At 34.0% G+C, this 16819-nt stretch overlaps 3 protein-coding genes and 2 long non-coding RNA genes across 13 annotated transcripts; 3 read left to right on the plus strand and 2 right to left on the minus strand.

The window, feature by feature from the left end:
* Positions 1-52: 52 nt before the first annotated feature.
* Positions 53-5796, minus strand: LOC109535480 (zinc finger CCCH domain-containing protein 11A). 7 transcript variants are annotated; one of them, XR_007281678.1, is made up of 6 exons: positions 5646-5737; positions 5270-5360; positions 3631-3750; positions 3413-3552; positions 1068-2594; positions 53-971 (listed from the first exon to the last, which is right to left on the minus strand). XR_007281678.1 is itself a non-coding variant. In XM_048667189.1 (6 exons), the coding sequence occupies exons 2-6, from the start codon at positions 5336-5338 to the stop codon at positions 874-876; spliced, it is 528 nt and encodes a 175-aa protein (XP_048523146.1). In that variant the 5' UTR covers positions 5339-5360; positions 5710-5796; the 3' UTR covers positions 53-873. The 7 variants fall into 7 exon arrangements, 6 of the variants coding, with proteins under 6 accessions (XP_048523146.1, XP_048523155.1, XP_048523152.1 ...); XM_048667189.1 differs by having other exon boundaries at positions 2499-2594; positions 3413-3536; positions 3610-3750; positions 5710-5796; XM_048667198.1 differs by having other exon boundaries at positions 2499-2594; positions 3413-3536; positions 5710-5788.
* Positions 219-6033, plus strand: LOC125504769. The gene is made up of 2 exons (XR_007281684.1): positions 219-306; positions 5708-6033. It is a non-coding gene; the product is annotated as an uncharacterized LOC125504769 (long non-coding RNA).
* Positions 6034-6365: 332 nt separating this feature from the next.
* Positions 6366-9129, plus strand: LOC109535481 (translation initiation factor eIF-2B subunit alpha). Of its 2 annotated transcripts, XM_019901399.2 has the most exons (8): positions 6366-6717; positions 6775-6876; positions 7650-7789; positions 7847-7963; positions 8020-8132; positions 8423-8567; positions 8664-8789; positions 8914-9129. In XM_019901399.2, exons 1-8 carry the CDS (start codon positions 6705-6707, stop codon positions 9067-9069), a joined length of 912 nt encoding a protein of 303 aa, XP_019756958.2. In that variant the 5' UTR covers positions 6366-6704; the 3' UTR covers positions 9070-9129. The 2 variants fall into 2 exon arrangements, with proteins under 2 accessions (XP_019756958.2, XP_048523065.1); XM_048667108.1 differs by lacking the exons at positions 6366-6717; positions 6775-6876 and adding an exon at positions 7163-7425.
* Positions 9119-16801, minus strand: LOC109535482 (separin). 2 transcript variants are annotated; one of them, XR_007281634.1, is made up of 11 exons: positions 16280-16801; positions 15863-16111; positions 14021-14334; positions 12673-12797; positions 11590-11815; positions 11407-11535; positions 11170-11348; positions 10949-11116; positions 10736-10884; positions 10548-10681; positions 9354-9511 (listed from the first exon to the last, which is right to left on the minus strand). XR_007281634.1 is itself a non-coding variant. In XM_048666975.1 (10 exons), the coding sequence occupies exons 1-10, from the start codon at positions 16380-16382 to the stop codon at positions 9354-9356; spliced, it is 1800 nt and encodes a 599-aa protein (XP_048522932.1). In that variant the 5' UTR covers positions 16383-16801; the 3' UTR covers positions 9119-9353. The 2 variants fall into 2 exon arrangements, 1 of the variants encoding a protein (XP_048522932.1); XM_048666975.1 differs by lacking the exon at positions 10548-10681 and having other exon boundaries at positions 9119-9511.
* Positions 10758-15169, plus strand: LOC125504773. The gene is made up of 2 exons (XR_007281690.1): positions 10758-10843; positions 14830-15169. It is a non-coding gene; the product is annotated as an uncharacterized LOC125504773 (long non-coding RNA).
* Positions 16802-16819: the final 18 nt, after the last annotated feature.

Genomic DNA, 16819 nt, shown 5'->3' on the forward strand with positions numbered 1-16819 from the left:
AAAATAGGTTCCCGAATAAAATTGCATTCACTCATTAAAAAAATCACGTTGATGTTATTTAACTTTTGTTTACTGATACATAACCCTAGATTTAATTTGTTTGTATACACCGGACCATAGAATACCACGTCTAAGGTACGTGAAAGCTCTGTTATTAACTTTAATTATTGACAATGACAAATTTATTGCAAAGTAATTTTTAAAACTATCCGACATTTATACAAAACATAGATAGAAAAATAGAAACCAAACCAAGGCCCTAATAGTAAAGTGATACATCTTAATGTTATGTAGGTGCAAAGTAAGGTAGGTAAATGCTAAAAAATAATACATTATTATTACTTATTCTCAACATTGCCGTTTTGATTATTTGTCCCGTCATTCCTTTTAATATGATTATTTCCACCCTTCAGCAATTTGCAAGGTTTAGTTGAACATGTTAATTATCTCAAAGAGTCTGAACTGTAATCTTATTTAGGCTTTCCATACTTGGTCGTAATTCAATTAAGTTCTCAATAACAATTTACAGTGACTGTAGAAGTTAATATCTACTATATTATATAACACTTTATCACTTGGATTAATACCCCTATCACTTTTTTTATATGTTATATTTTATAATTATAATAGGTGGGAGATAAATTCCGCTGTGACTAGAAAGAACTACTTGCTCACGTACCTCCAGTAAGACAAATACGCCATATTTTAACATTAACATTCCAAACCATTTTATGAAAATATCTATACGTGATAATAATTATATAAAAAAATATCCGAATCGAAATTATTATATGAAATAATCAACCATCTCTTTTACTCGCTCCATTTACGCGATTCTGCACCAAAGTCGCCGGATCTTGGCGACTAGACTGTCTAGCGACAAAAGTGTCGCCAGTCTGCGGATGCCCTTAGTCGGAACTGCTGCTGCCTTCGGAACCGGGTTTCCAGTGAAGAGATAATTTGAAGTGTTTCTAAGGTAAAAAAAGCAAAAACTGAAAATTTTAAGGGACTCAAACGACACAATCACCGATTTCTTGAAGCGCCTTTAATTAGTTATACGCACTCACCTTGGTTCATAGTTTATTTCGATGCAAATATCAGGGGAACAAACTTTCTAGATGCGTTTGATAAGTAAGCAACAAATCACCGAACTTGCTCAGCGCAAATGTATTTGCTTGTGCTTTGCAACAATTATCTTAAATTACTGACGTTTATTGCTTATCTCAATTATTCTTAAATAACGTTTGCTATCTTAACAGATTTAAAACGTGTTTCAAAAATTAACTGACTGGATAATAATAATAAGTCATCCTGATGATAAATAAAAAATAAAAATATTATAACAATTATGAAATATGTATATATAATTTTAGATCAATTCTATTGTAGCAGCTAATCTCGGGTCGGCCAGACCCATTTATTCAATTCATTCATGTTACGTACTACGACCAAATCAGGTTAATAGAGCAAAATATACCATACTTCCCAACCCATATTCACCAATGCACCTTACAATACCATAACTATTATACTAACAAATGAGCAATTCCTCTAAATATATTATATAAAAGTTTACTGGTGACACAACATTCTCCGAGTAAATATTCATTAGTTTTAATACATTTTTACGTGCCTATATATAACAGCCAATTTTTGTGAAACTACCTGGTAAGACTACGTAAATGTAACTGATTCTAGCAGATCTAGTGCATCTACACTTACAAATCGGATACTTGGAAAGTTGTTATAATAATATCCACAACTATAACAGCCATAAAAAGTTTTTCATTAGATCGAAATATCCAAATAGTAAATGCAATTTTGATCGTAGAACCTGCTAAATATTATTACTTAGTTTTTTAAGGGAGTTGCGTATCGGTCTTGTTCTCAGAAGAAAAAGAAGAACTACAACTCTCCCTTCTAACTAGTCGGCCAATACTGCCACTATTCTTAATTCTTTAAAGTACCTATAATTTTACATTCAGGGGTAAGAGCGTTACTCATAAACATCATTGAGCACAGTGCCGAATAATTTATACAGACCAACAACTAATGAATTACATCTTTGCACTAAGTGTAACTAAGAATCGGTGAAATCTTAAAATTGCAATATGGAAATCCATAAATATCAGTAGGTCTAAGATGATATTCAATTTTTAATAATAAATTATCAATCTATTGTATTAAAAGCACCAGTAAGCTCGGCAGTAAATACTGAGAGTTATAAGTTAATCAATACTACAATTTAATAGAATTATGCAAAGAAGCAACCCTTTTACAAATTGTCTAATCAAGTATACAAATCATGCGTTCTGATTTGGTTTGTTAAAACCGAAAGAACCAATTCCGAAAGACTAACTAAAAATAATTCTGTTACATATATATAATTTAAAAAACATCAATTCCGCAATTATTAATTGAAAAAAGCAATAAACTCTGAAGATTATAACAAGAGTAAAAATTACTATAAATATTGAACTATTTAACAAGGTGCATACCGTCTTCAAATGACACAATTAACTTGTCGACTGTATTCGTGCTTCTATAATTGTTGGCTTGCGTACAGTTTTCCTGAACTACAGCTTCAGATTTATCTGAAATTAATATTACAGAATATAATAAAGCACGCGCTTATAAAAGTTCTGCTTGGTGCAAAATCTTAAATGCTCTTTTATCACATTCTCCATAAATAATAAATAAGTTTAAATAATCTTCGTTTGTATAATTTAAGCGCCCGGGCATGATTATTAATTATTTTCAAAAGGTAACTGACAGCTATGTCAGCTTTCCTTTGGCATTTTATTGTATTAAAAATGGCCACTTTCGTCATTGCAACTAAGAATGACAGGATTTAAAAGAAGATGCTGCAAAATAGCCATATGAAAGCATTAAATTGGCAATATTTCGAAAACTAAACACTTTTGGAATATACATCGTTACACAAACTTACACTTATTTTTAATACTGAATATGACAAAATTATCAAAAATGGAGGTTTCCATTTGAAAAAATTGATTTTGGGCGGTTTTTCCAACTCTATTTTGAAACTTTTTTTTTAACACTTTGTATTAATAGTTTTCAAAATTCCATTAATGTAAGTCCTTTTCAACAATAAATGCGAGTCAAATTAAGTATGACAAATTCCATTATAGGAAACATGAATAATTATTAGAGTGGCTGCAACTGTCATTTTTTACATAAAATTTCAAATATCTCAAAAACCGTTAGACCTAATGAAATGAAAAGAACGCGTTCACTACACAATACAAATTTAATTCAAATGTAACGTTATACAGGATGTCCGAAATGGGACACCCTATATATTTTCCAAACAAGACTTGAGACGAAACATATTTTTAACCCGCACCAACAATCAGCAGTAGTATTTAGTAATTAAATGTTCCATACTTACTTAATTCGGCTGCATTCTCACTCGGGGTAGAGGTAGCTGTTGCATGATGCATAAATGGGCAGTGCGGCTTCAAGCATCCACCAGGCTGCGATTCCCAATAACATGGTATAGCTTTTCGGTTTTTCTGAAAGAAAATATAACTGGAATGTTACCTTGGGTTATATAAATTCTCAAAAAGAAAAAATGTAGATATTTACCAAGCTATAAGAACGACCAACCTTTAGCTCCATATGTCTAAAGTTGCAATGAACGTTTAAGCACTTGCCTTCCTTCCAGAAAGAACACACTGTTTCACATCCTAATGCCGACGGCTCATGCCTAAATCCACAGCTATCACCCTGAAAAAAGAATTAAAAATTCATATCGATATTATTACACTGCGCAATTTCAGCAAGCCGATTGCTATATGTATAGCAGAATATCTGGTATACTATACATAATATTGCTTCGATCACTATTTAAAAAAAAACAATAGAAATACATTAAACAAAAATAATTACTATTCACAATTGCAGTAAATGTAGCTTATAAACATGAAAAGAATCAAGTTAAGATTGATCGTTTAGATTATTTAATTTCTCATTAACTCAAGATCTCCGTTTAGTTCAATAAGGCAATTTCATAAAAAAAAATAGGTAAATATGTTTGTCAGGTTTTCACAGCAGTTTTGTTGAAATACTCGCATTCATGGTTCAGGAAACATAAAAAAGGTTCATCGGATGTTCAAGATTGGACCATTGGCGACGACTTATGGAACAGATATTCGAAAAATGATTATTCAGTTAATTTATTAAATGTTTATAACTAAATCATGGCAACTATTTGCCGCTTATTGCTTCAAACAAATGTTGATACCTTCCGTACCCTTAATAGTCTTAAATCCAACTATTAATAGTTAATTGTTCAAAAAAAAAGGATGTCACCATCGAAACATTTGAATTATTTCATCCATTTAAAAAAATAAATTCCTCGTCAGCCGAAGTAAAGTATCGAAAGGTTGGCCAGGAACTTAAAATCTCAGGCGTTCGTTTACCGAACATCCTCCGGATTTTGATACAACTTTTACGACAAAGGGCAACAAAACCGTGCATTTATTACCATTAAGTATTATGAATTAGAAAAAACCAACAAGTTTTTGAGTTCTTAACATATTTGAATCGCGAAAGACCGGAAAACCCTGAAATCCCAATAAACTAAAAACATTTAAAATATGTTATTTTTCTCCAAGAAATAAGTTTAACCGAATAGGATGAAAGTTTAAATTATCCTACGAGATGAACAAAAATCTGAGTGCTACTTTCGGATGGGAAGCGATCAATTTTCTTTCTTTATCAGAATATTCAGAAGACATTCGTGATTCCGAAAATTGTGAATATAAAACGCATGTTACACCTTTATAACTAAGTACGTTTAAATTTCTTAACATGGCTTATCGTAAATAAAACTGTTTAAAATAGAAATTCCAATATTAAACAAGGTTTGGTCCACATCGAACGATGGGGGTTGCAGGACACCGGTTCAAATGTGGACCCTGTATAAATCCTGTAACCTCCTCCTAAAAAGAGATTCTGTTTAATACATCATTATTACAAGTTAAATTGGTCTTCAAAGAACGGGCATATTGAATATGAAAAGTAAATTTTTATTGGAAAACCCTTATGAAGTATGCAAGCTATAAAGACCGCACGACTACTGGAAGCACGAGTGCTAGATGAACACGTTGGCTTAGTTTATTGGAAATCTGTTACTTAATATGACAAAGGGGGGTACGTAAATTTAAAACGTAATTTAAAGCTAGGTAGGTAGGTAGTACCATATGGTAGCGCTTACACTAGCTGATATATTGCAAAGACTTACCTTCGAGCATGTAGAATAATAGTAGAAATAACAATCATTGTTCTTCCTTGGAGATTCCAAGTCAGTCATTTTCTTGAAGAAATTATCGGTGCTGAAAAAAAATTATGTAAAAATAAAATAGGTTAAGTCAAAAAATGTGCAGATAGTGAACGTGTTAGTAAAAGGCAAATCCAATTAAAGTACCAGTAATATTCTTCGGTTTGCATCTTTTCTCCCTTATATGTTAATACGATTAAAGTGGTTAAAAAACAAGAAGTGGTTGTTTTTAGTTGTACTTAGGTTAATTTAAGAATAAATAATAATTGAAAATTGTAATAAATAGCGAACTGTCCCAGTCTATGGCAGGCGACTAAATGTAAAGCACATGAACATTCACCTAAATAGAGAGCCAGATGATATTTTTTGCGAAAATAATAACTTTTTCAACTATTTTTTCAGACCTTACTATGCCGCACAGGAATTCTCAATGTTTACCACCTGTTTACTATGGTCAGAGACAAGGACTTGTCTCTGCTATGGTTTACTACTGTCTACAGCGTCTACTCTACAGAATTGACGGATTTTTAGCAACAGCAACAACAGAGGTGTTTTGTGAACAACAACACTGTCGACTACAACTAGGGTGCGTTCAGAACAGGGCGTGGCAACCTGTAGACGGCGTGGAAACCTGTCATCAATAGTATTATTATTTAAAATATTTGCAAATATTCCATGGAATTAGCAGATAGGATTGGCTCTCATGTACTTTATATTTGTCCCATTTTTCCGTTTTTTATTTTTCCTTAAATACATTGAATATAAAACAGTGAGTGAAAAATCAGGATCGTCTATTTAGCTAACAGTTAGTTAGTAAGTTTAAATGAATCGCACAGAAAACCAATATCACGGAAAAATTAGATTAGGTCCGATGGTCTTTTTACCTGACTTCGTACCTATACTTTTACGAACACGACAGGTCATTCAACATTTTATGAAGAATTTTTGCATAAAACATTTTCTTGTATTAATTGTATACATTAAAAAAGAACTGGCAATAACCAGATTGCCGGTTCTTTGCGAAACCTCGAACATAACCCCAGACTACACACGCACATAACTTATATGGCGCGCGTTGAAGCACCATGCGTTTCGTCTCGGGCCTACCTATTGGACTCTTCAGTAAGGCTTAGGTAGGCCTTGCCTTAGACGCCGGTTACGGATCATAGGTTGGAAGTTCTATTTGAATCGAAACGCCACAGATGTTATGCGGTGATATATAGCTGGCGTTTCGGTTGAAGTTGCTAGTTGAGAAGTGGCGGATAGAGCTCGCCACAACCATAATATAATAACCTATCATAACAACGTGGCGTCAAGGTTTTGTATTTGTGATCAAATTTTTATTTGTGGTTCAAATTGATGCTTTTAGTTGATGAACAAATTTTAAAAAGTTGCTGAAATGAATGACGAGAGTAAAAAACCAGTCATGTAATTCGGTTCTGTACCATATTAACTATTTTTTATTGTAGAAGTTCAGAAGTATTTTCGAGAAATTGTCCAAACGGAAAAAGATGTTTCAGCTGGAGTTGCTGCAATTCGGACACTTATGGAAGTGATCGCACAGACTAAATGTACGTTACTTAAAGCCGATTTAGCCATAAATTCATTGTTTTTCAACATTTGAGAGTACAATTGGTAGATTATAAAATGTACTAGCGTACGTACACCTAACGAAAATCCTGCTTATCAAAGTTTCTTAAACACTAATAATTTACTTAAGATATACTTTGGTTTCGAACAAAATCTACTCGTTAATAAGTTTAAAGGGACCGTACAATAATACTTTATCAGTTTGACGTTGAAAGAGCTACCTCGGTGACATCGAAGTTTCCAGATTTTAGTCACTTGGCAGATGTACATTTGAACATACTTTTTAGAAATAATATAAAATGGAAACAGCCTTGTTGCTTTCACATTATCTAAACGACTGTTAATTACTAGAAGTCTAACTAAATTTTACTTCAATAAGATCATTATCATAGAGCATTAGTTTATAGTACTTGTTATGGCAAAGATTATAAAAAAAAAATTGAGGGTAAAAAATGCAGGATTTCCTCGTTTTCTTTACGCATTGATAAAGGGTGTTCTTATTTGACAATACAGAACGATTTTATCAAAAGGTAATTAAGAACGATCACCTAAACAGTTTCCATCCGACACTCGAATCTCAAGCTATCAGAGAATATTCCAATTAGTAAAAAAATAACTTAGACAAGTCACCTTGAGGTTTCTATAGCAAGTTATATCATTATCCAAAAAATACATAAAAAGATTATTGTTTCAGTAAATTGTTAAACAAGTATATAAAACTGTTCGCACTAGTCAATAATTTGATGATTTTTAGCCGAGACTGTTCAAGAACTGGAAACGAATCTTAAGAGTGCCATTCATGTTATGAAAAATTCCGACCTACCAGTTGCTGTTATAACATCAGCATGTGAGCTTTTTTTAAGATTTATCACATTAGTTGGTTTGGATGGCGGCGTAAGTATGGAACTATGTGTTTTTCAATATCTATTCTACTGAATTGCCACCTTGTAGAGTTTCCAAGAATGTAAACAAATCATGTTACATAGAGGAAATCTGTTTTTAAATAAGCTGGGTGAGGCAAGAGGCAAAATTGTTAAGTTTGCATCCAAATTTATTGCAGATGGATCGGTAAGCAGCAAAATCTGGTTTAGTTTGTTGTTTATTTAGCAAAAAAACTTTTTTAGAAAATTCTAACTCATTCAAGGTCTAGGGTTGTTTTGCAAACATTCTGCCATGCTTTTAAGTTGGGCAAAAAGTTTGAGGTTTTTGTCACACAGTCTGGTCCAGATAACAGCGGGTGAGTACTTAGTTTGATTTGTTATTCCGCATCTAAATCACATAATTTACTGTAGAATTTTAAATTTCTATTGGCAAATCATACTCATAATCATTCTTTCCTTTGCTCTTTGAGCAAAGTGAATTAATTAGTACTCTCATTCGGCTGCTCAATATTGCAATGATCCGCATGAGCTTTTTGTGCAGATCTTTATCCATTTATTTGGCTACCGCCTGTGATGAAGCTCAAATAATACTTGATTTTTAACGATAAAAACTAACTAACCAAACCAATATTTAATGTTGTTCTAGTATACAAATGCACAACGAATTGCGTGCCTATGGAATTCGGAGTACTTTAATTCTGGATTCTGCAATTGGGTATGTGATGGAACAAATAGATTTCATAATGATAGGAGCCGAGGGTGTTTTAGAAAGTGGTGGCATTGTAAATAAGGTAAAACATGTTTAGATTTGCGTTTAAGCAACTTATCATAAACCAGTAATAACTCAACGCAGAGTAAAGATAATAGAGCGGTGTATGTGGTTTTAGCTTGGAAGTTACACAATGGCTGTTTGTGCACGGGAATTAAAAAAGTCATTCTACGTGTTGGCTGAAAGCTTTAAGTTCTCCCGGGTATTCCCTTTGAATCAACAGGATCTACCTCTAGAATATAAGGTAGGTGGAACTATAACGCATTTCCAGAGGAAATGCATACTTGTATACAACAAAAATTGCAAACCATGATTAGTTTATGTGTTTCGGATACGTTAGTGTTTTCAATATTATCCGTTTGTTTTAGTACACTTCGGAAGTAAGGAAATCATCAACAGATCTTAAGACCGTACATCCATTAGTTGATTACACCCCGCCATTATACATTACATTACTTTTTTCAGATTTAGGTATTTTAACGACATCTGCTGTAAGTGACCAATTAATTGAGCTTTATATGTAGTTGAACACTTTGTTTTAAATCAGGTTTTTCTTTAATAAAAAAACTGAGATCTGTATAAAATACTGCATTTTGTGTAGTAATAGTGTTACAAAACATGTACTTGATTAACTTATAGAGCTGCTCAGAAATCATGTTTTGTAACATTTAAAGGGCGAATGTTTCGCAAATGAATCACATTCTTATATACACTTGACAAAACACAACTTTCAAATTGTAACTTAAACTTAACTAAAAAAAACTTAAAAAGTAACAGTTATATTTGCAAACCAAGACTATCAATTCAATCAATTATCAATCAATTTTATTTTGACGGGCAGACCGCGGACAACACAAGCGGCTAAGCATACATAATTGAATAACTTATGCTTTGTATTAGCCAGAGCTCTCGAAAGCACCACATCAGATTCATGATTCATGGAAACGATTGTGCTGGTGAATTCACCTACAAACATTAAAATATTTGCATTCCATAGAAATTTAACAAGTCTCAACAGTTTTAACACCAGCTATATGTATTCATTCAACCTGGTGATTTAAAATCGATCGAGTAAAAAATTATCTGTTTAGCAGAATCGAACGACTGTAGCTTGAAGTTTTCCTTTAAAATTCTGACTTATTTTCCCTTTTGCGCAATTGCAATTGAAAATAGCAGGAAAAACAGTAAGAACGAAAGAGAAAGAAGTTGAACGCGTGTACAGCGTTTTTGTGGCCAGTGGAAATAAACGAAACAGCGTAATTACGCGAAATATAATGCGAAATTAACAAAAATAAAATAAAAAAATATAAAATACATGTTAATTCTACAATTTTAGTACCTGAAGAGAACGGATAATTTTTCTTTAGTGCCGATCGGCTTCTGGGCATTACACCCATCGATTCAATAGTTTGATCGTTTCATGTACTTCGCTAGATTGTGTTCTATCTCCATTCGAAAGTAATTGTCAAAAATACTATCCGCCAAGTTTTTTTCTGAAGATGTTAGATCGTGAATGATTTAATCTTCTTATACTATTGCTTGCTTATTAAAATTACAAAGATTATTTTAAGCACAACAGAAATAAAGAAAAAATATTTTATTTAAAGCATTCGATTTTATTATCAGTTTTTTTCTTTAAGTAGTTACTTATGACCCATGTTTTGTTTTTGTTTTTAGAATATATTTGTTTTAGTTTACCAATCCTAAGATTTTTTAAAATAAACTAAATCATTACTTATCATCACTATTTCTACTATCGTCATTGCGAATTTTTAATGAAAAATTTAAAAAGTAACATGTTACTTTTGGAACCTAATACCAAAGCGAAATTGGAACGTTAGAACCCAAGTGGGTTTCAGAAAAATAACTGTTTTCTGCCGGTACAAATGGTAAAAAACCCTGCCGGCTGTCGAGAATCGACGGTTTAGGTCATACATTTTACAAAAGATCAGCGTTTTCAAAAAGGCGACAGTTGCCGAGTAATTAGTAACTTCCATAATACCTGTCCGGTTTGTAGAATTTCGATAAATAACCGTAAAAGACGCCTTTTTTTCTAAAATCCGCGTTAAAGTGCCATACACACCTCTCATGTGTACCAGTTTTCTTGATCTGACAACCTGTTTGGTTTTTTTGGACCTTAATTTCGGGAAACCCTTGAAAATTGAGAAGTATAATTTGATTTCAACTAACCGGTTTGCTGCGCTTTGAGCCACAATGTTTTATTGACGTTTTCCCATGGGATTGGGGCTGTGGATGGCAGCCAACTACTCAATAAACAAGTTGTTATTTGATCAGTCGGTAAGTCATGCACCGGCCAAAGCATGCCGAGAAGACAGGGGCTGAAATTAAGAAACATTTTTACATAAATCTCTATTCATGCATCGAATGTTTTTCAAAAATTACCATCGTGATGTCAAGTAGACATGATAAGAGCTTAAAGTATCGGATTGCGGTCCTTGGCGTTGTATGCGGGTGCTGGCGCATCCAAACATTAATACCACGGCTTTAATGTGAAGGGGTCTCAGATCATTCAGAGACACAATATGTGTGCCGTTTCCGTGCCCACTGTAACTGCAACCCCAAAAAATAATTTTCTTGTTATTTTGGTTATTAATAGGACTTGCCTAAAGATGTCCGAATCTTCTAGCATCGCACAAAATTCTTTACTAGTCGGCTGACGATTGTTAATTCCCTTCCAGTCTTCAAGCCAATATTTATAGAATCCCATCATACGAATCTCCATTTTTTGCAAATTTGATTCCGGATTTACTATATATTGTCCGTTTTTATAATTCGATATTATCTGAAAACAAATGTGAACGACTTCACGTTTCCTCTAGTAAATCAACAAAATAAAAAACCTTATATCCGTTTTCCATGTCTTTCTCATGCATTTTGAAAAGAATATATGCAAAATGCAAAGACGGTACTCTGGTCACAGACTCTTCTCTCAGCACGTGCATCATTTCCCAATGTAAATTGTCCAAGTTCTTAAAAATAAGGCGCATATAAATGTCTTGGAATTGGCCTCAAATGGATTTTACCTCATCAATCACCAAAATTAGTGGGTGCTTTGCGAAATTGGTAAATTGGGAGAATAATTCAACATTCAGTTTTTTTATTAAACGAACTAGGACCTTCAAAGGGGCTTCCTCTCCAAAGATCTGCGCCATTGAAGAGATAATTTCTTTATCGCTCAAATGCAATGCTCCTTTGGCAACATAGTAAAGCAAGTCTTTCGCTCTGTTTGAGACGGTTTGCTCAGGTAATCTTCAAATTAATAGAATAATGTACGCCTAAGCGCGATTCATATTTGCCAGCACTTGGCGTGCTCAACACGTAACCAGACAGACAAAGAAATATTCTGCGCATTTGCTTCCAACGAATTCATCCTTAGCGAACTTAAGAGCCATTTCACACGGACCACTCTGCAGCGCTTCTCAGTGGCGCTGCTGATAAGCGCACGTTAACATTGTACCATCCACTCTGCAGCGCTTAACGTTAACGTGAAGCATACTGAAGTGGCTCGTGTGAACGCCAGCATTTGAACCAATGTATCGCTATCAGTGGCGCTTCTCGACGTTAGTTATGCACCCGTATGAATAGCTCCATGTAAATCAATGCACCTTCAAAACGCGCTTCTCAGCAGCGCCATTGAGAAGCGCTGTAGAGTGCCCGGGTGAAATGGCTCTAAGGTACGGTTTCGGTGGTGCGATCGACGATTGCGACTCGGTGCTGCGTTTGACGCAGTCGCAGGCGCAGCATGGTTCAGGTGGTGCGCCTATAACCGCAACAGATCAGTTCAAGAGATCAATTTGTAAGGTACATTATAAGCTCATTTTGTATAAAGTGTAGAACTATTTTTCATTTTTCGTTTTGTATGTATGCGATGGGCAGGATGCCCCCGTTTCCTCAGTTTTATTTACACTTTTTGGGCACGATTGACTCTCAAGAACGTCTTCTAACTAACTAGTTGTATGATATGAATACACTTGTATTTTTCATGTATATCCGGTTACGTGTTGGGCACGCCACGTGCTGGTAAATATGGATCGAGCTTTAATCATGAATTTGCAAACCGGATAATGTCTTTTGACACGTAATGTAATTTATAAGCAATTCCTTACACATTTTTTATTATTTCTTCCAATTCATCTCTGATAAAATTATCAATTCTTTTCTCTTCAAACTTCCCAGAAAGCAGGCATCGCCATTCGCGCAACCAATGGCATGTTATATTTTGGATGGTCTCCTAAAATTTGACAATTTATTCTATTCTACATGGGATTCTCTATAAATGGGCTACTTGTACGCATTTTTTATTTTATTATATTATGTTTGTACCTACAAATCCAGTGACGTAGTTTTAGGTCTTTGACACCTGATGATGCTTATAATATAAAATAACCGAAACGCGTAGTTTGAAAATAAATTATAGTGGACCTTAACCGACGTCTTATTTACCCAACATGTACTCGAGCCACTACCAAGAATTTAAACGAAATATAACCGAAAAAGACTTGCACTTAATAATGCTTCAAACAGAAATCAATTTGTTCTATGCAGTCAGAATTTATTCAGTTTTAAAGTTAATTCAAATTTGTCAGTAACGTTTATTTTGTTGAGCAGTTGAATGCTTGCAGATTCTAGATTGTGTCATGAATACAAACTTATCTCATGCTGAATTTTATTCGAGAATTAGTGGACATTGAGTTTATTTTAGAAGAAAACGAGGACAATCCGCTTCTGGAACTAAGCTGTAATTTACACAGTGAATTTTGAATAAAAGTTAAAGGATGACTAATGCTTACGCTTACTTTTGTGCTGGACGTTCATTGCCGTAAAAATAAAAATTGTGACAATTTAGTCTTCCGTCTTTGGAGAATTGGTTTACGTTGGTAAACAAAACACAAGTTTTTGCCAAAAACTCTGCAACTTGTATGAGGATTTGCGAGCAAACTAGCCATAAGGCTGCACTTGTTTCGCCCGTAACACGTTTTTGGTGTTCTTGCTTTTTATCATTCACATTTCCTTTTGTTTGAAACTGTTGTAGTATGTTTCTAAAATCGATTTCTTTTACTCGCTACGGCTTAAGCCCGTGTCCCATGCATTAGTTTATCCGATGATTTGAAAGTGTTTCTGTTGTTCCCGTCTGTTCACATAGTGATCAAGTCCAAAGTCCACCTCATCAGATAATTTTTTTCTTGGGAAACAAATATAAAATTGTACTGTTAAAACAATAGGTCGAGAATAATTTAAAATTATCCTTTTAGTTGCAAAATAGCTTTTAATTTGACGAAACATATCATATTTATGTATCAGAAAAAAATGTTTTTTGTTTTTAAATAGTTAGTAGATAGACAAGACTAAAAATAATAAAATAATTTGAAAAGCCAGATGATATTGAAATAAGAAGACACAGGCAAAATATTACAGATGTACAAGTAGCCCAATACAAGTGATACAAGCAGGTACCTTAAGACACATCTCTATTTCTTCATATTTCTGAACATAAATTAATCTATCTCGATAATTTCTAAAAGCTTTTTGGTTCACTCTTGAGTTCAATTCGGACTGGTAATTAGCCAAACCATCCATGTGCGCCTGCATTAACTCTAATTTGACTCCGTTTACTGTGGGAGGAGGTACAGTGACCACAAACGGAACTGCTTTATCCGTTCCACAATTGAACACCGAAATGTGCAAACCGGTCGAATAGTATCTTTTACGGTTGAAGTTAATATGCTCTTCTGGGGAATACTGAGAAGTTAACTGAACTATTGTCCATTCTGAAAGAGCATAAATGCAATTGTGCAAAGCTGTTGTAATTTACTGTAAATAATGAATGCACAAGGGTTCAAAATAAAGAAAAGTTGCAAATGAACCGTTTTAAAATATGGTTCTTCTGATAAGTCGTTAAATATCATTGCCGTTCAAAATTTTGCGATATTCTGACACTACTGGCTGTTAATTATACTGTTATTAACATATTTATACTCTTCGAAAATGGAAGTGCATTTTTCCCACTTTACCTTACCTAACAGTTAAACATATTTCATCAACAGGTCCATCTTAACAGTTAAACGAGGTATTAAATATTTTTCCCATTTTTGGATCTAAACATAATCAAAATATAACGAAATGTTTATTACTGAAGTGCGTAATCTGGATGGGTAAAAACTACGATTGATTTTAAAGTTTCTCTTTTTCCGCAAACTTGTACTAGTCTAAAGTGGAGAGTTCACCCACTATGTTCTGAAGAGTGTTAAATATCTTAATTACAGGGTGTCCGATCGGGAACCACCGCGATCTATACAGTATGTGCCTTACGTTGTGACAAACTCTCGAGAGCATACTTACATGGGGGTCAAAAAATATTGTTTGTTCATCACAAGTTCACACGTGGTATGTTCATAAAAAAGTTTCTTAGCTCCCCCTAACTAAGATATCGGGCCTCAAAAGGTAATCTCAAATTTTATTATTGAAGTTCTAATGTTTGAACGACTTGGCAGGCAACACAAATGAAAAGCCAGGAGACTCTTCGCAAGACTATTTCTATTGTCTATAAGTAGTTTAAAATATTTCTTAATGTGCCTAAATAAATACTGTTTAATGTTTGCTAAAGTTCTGTTTTATTGAAAATTCGGGCAGAATATTTCTTTTATTTAGAGATCCGAATTGAGTTACCTAGTTCAAAAAATTACTACAGGTTTCAATGTGAAATATCTTGAAAACGGTAAGAGGTATCGACTTGAAACTACACATTTTTCGTTTGAGAAGCACCCTGTATAAGATTGGAGAACGAAAAGTTGCGAATGAAAAAGCAATTTTTTAAAACCCGAAAAAGTTCTTATGTTTTAAATCGGTCCAGAACATTGCAGCTGACGGCCTCTAGCAACTACAAACTACGCATTAGGAAACTTGAATTAGTGGATCTAAAAAACCCCCACACAATTTTTTTTCGGTAATCGTAAAACTGGTGAATATAAAAAACGAAAATTTTATTTACACTTTAACACCCTGTAACCGAGACCGACAACTATTAGGTAACTTTCAGATAAGACAAATTTCTCTGACACGCAATATTTTTGTCTAAATATGTCTATATGTATGAATTTTCTCACTTTAGTTGAGAACCACCCTGTAGATCCCGGTGAAGTACCCTGTATATTTAAGGGCTAAACTTATAAATCTGTTGATGGTCCAATTACTGTGTTGGGCAGACTTTTCGCTCTGCCTGAGTAATTAGTTCTGTAGCTAAAATGCCTTTTCTGATCGATGTTCGCGTTGGCGCACCCTGTATATAATTCGAATTACCTTTAGGTAGCTCGGCAATTTGTTGCATAATTAGGTTAAAACCATCTTCTAAAGTTTGATTGCAAGGGGGAAAAATCAACTTTTTAAACTGGCGAAATTCGTCAGCTGCTTCCTTGCATTCTTCTTGTTCCGCTTGCAGGTGGTACGAGAATGCTGTTCTTTCCCGCAATTTAGGCACGTGTGCATCGACCAAATAAACAATCTTCTCAAGTTCATTCATACATTCTGTGATTTTCAGCTTTTGAGTTCCTAAAACAACATTTCAAAACCTAGCAGATTGCAAACAGATTCTAATCACTTGGGATGCTGAAGAAAATGCATAAGTTAAATAAATGGTCACATTGTTGATACAATAACTGGTCAGAAATCCAGATTAGGGATCTAAGAGATTAAGGGATTAATAGAAACTAAACTAACCTCGCAATGAAGGGCCAGAACTGCAATTATGGCTGATAATCGATAGGGATTCAAATGCTTTAACGTGATCATTCTTTATTTCACTTCCCATTTCGGCAGCCATTTCATGGGCAATAAATTAGCACTACTGTAGTTTCACTGGACATTTGCTAACTAATAAAAATGCTGGACTTGTGTTCTTGATTTAAAATATCGAGCTGACAAAACTCGGATTTGATACATTCCGATACTGTTGATATATTGATAAAAACAATACTCTCCTTCAAATATCAAAACAGTAACCTGATAAATCGACAATGTTAATTCCAGAAAGAAACATACAGAACTTCTCATAAAATCATCAGGAAAAACCGTTTGGTTTTATTTCATATTCTGATCAACTTTGACAACAACCGTCACACAGGTGGTTGGGTTACGCACAGATCACAGAGGTACTCTTTAATCTGTGGGGTATACGTAAATATGAAATTAAACAAAGACAGAGATGCGTTCTCCGTCGAACGTTGCCGGTTAATATAATTTTTTAGTTAACCTAGGAAT

This window comes from Dendroctonus ponderosae, unplaced genomic scaffold (genome assembly GCF_020466585.1).
Source record: "Dendroctonus ponderosae isolate FM_Combo_2020 unplaced genomic scaffold, Dpon_F_20191213v2 Dpon_F_20191213_1, whole genome shotgun sequence".
Lineage (NCBI taxonomy): Eukaryota > Metazoa > Arthropoda > Insecta > Coleoptera > Curculionidae > Dendroctonus > Dendroctonus ponderosae.

Excerpts from the sequence above, each read along its gene's own strand:
- LOC109535480 (XM_048667181.1), bottom strand. The coding sequence starts at position 5,475 with ATGCAAACCGAAGAATATTACTG. Across the intron at positions 3,751-5,269 it reads ATTATTCTACATGCTCGAAG|GGTGATAGCTGTGGATTTAG; the intron begins GTAAGTCTTTGC and ends TTCTTTTTTCAG. Across the intron at positions 972-2,498 it reads AATTGTGTCATTTGAAGACG|AAACACTTCAAATTATCTCT; the intron begins GTATGCACCTTG and ends TTTTTACCTTAG.
- LOC109535481 (XM_019901399.2), top strand. Across the intron at positions 8,133-8,422 it reads TCTGGTCCAGATAACAGCGG|TATACAAATGCACAACGAAT; the intron begins GTGAGTACTTAG and ends ATGTTGTTCTAG. Across the intron at positions 8,568-8,663 it reads GTGGTGGCATTGTAAATAAG|CTTGGAAGTTACACAATGGC; the intron begins GTAAAACATGTT and ends ATGTGGTTTTAG.
- LOC109535482 (XM_048666975.1), bottom strand. The coding sequence starts at position 16,382 with ATGGCTGCCGAAATGGGAAGTGAAATAAAGAATGATCACGTTAAAGCA. Across the intron at positions 11,816-12,672 it reads GAAGAAATAATAAAAAATGT|ATTACCTGAGCAAACCGTCT; the intron begins GTAAGGAATTGC and ends ATTAATTTGAAG. Across the intron at positions 10,885-10,948 it reads GTCTACTTGACATCACGATG|CCCCTGTCTTCTCGGCATGC; the intron begins GTAATTTTTGAA and ends TCTTAATTTCAG.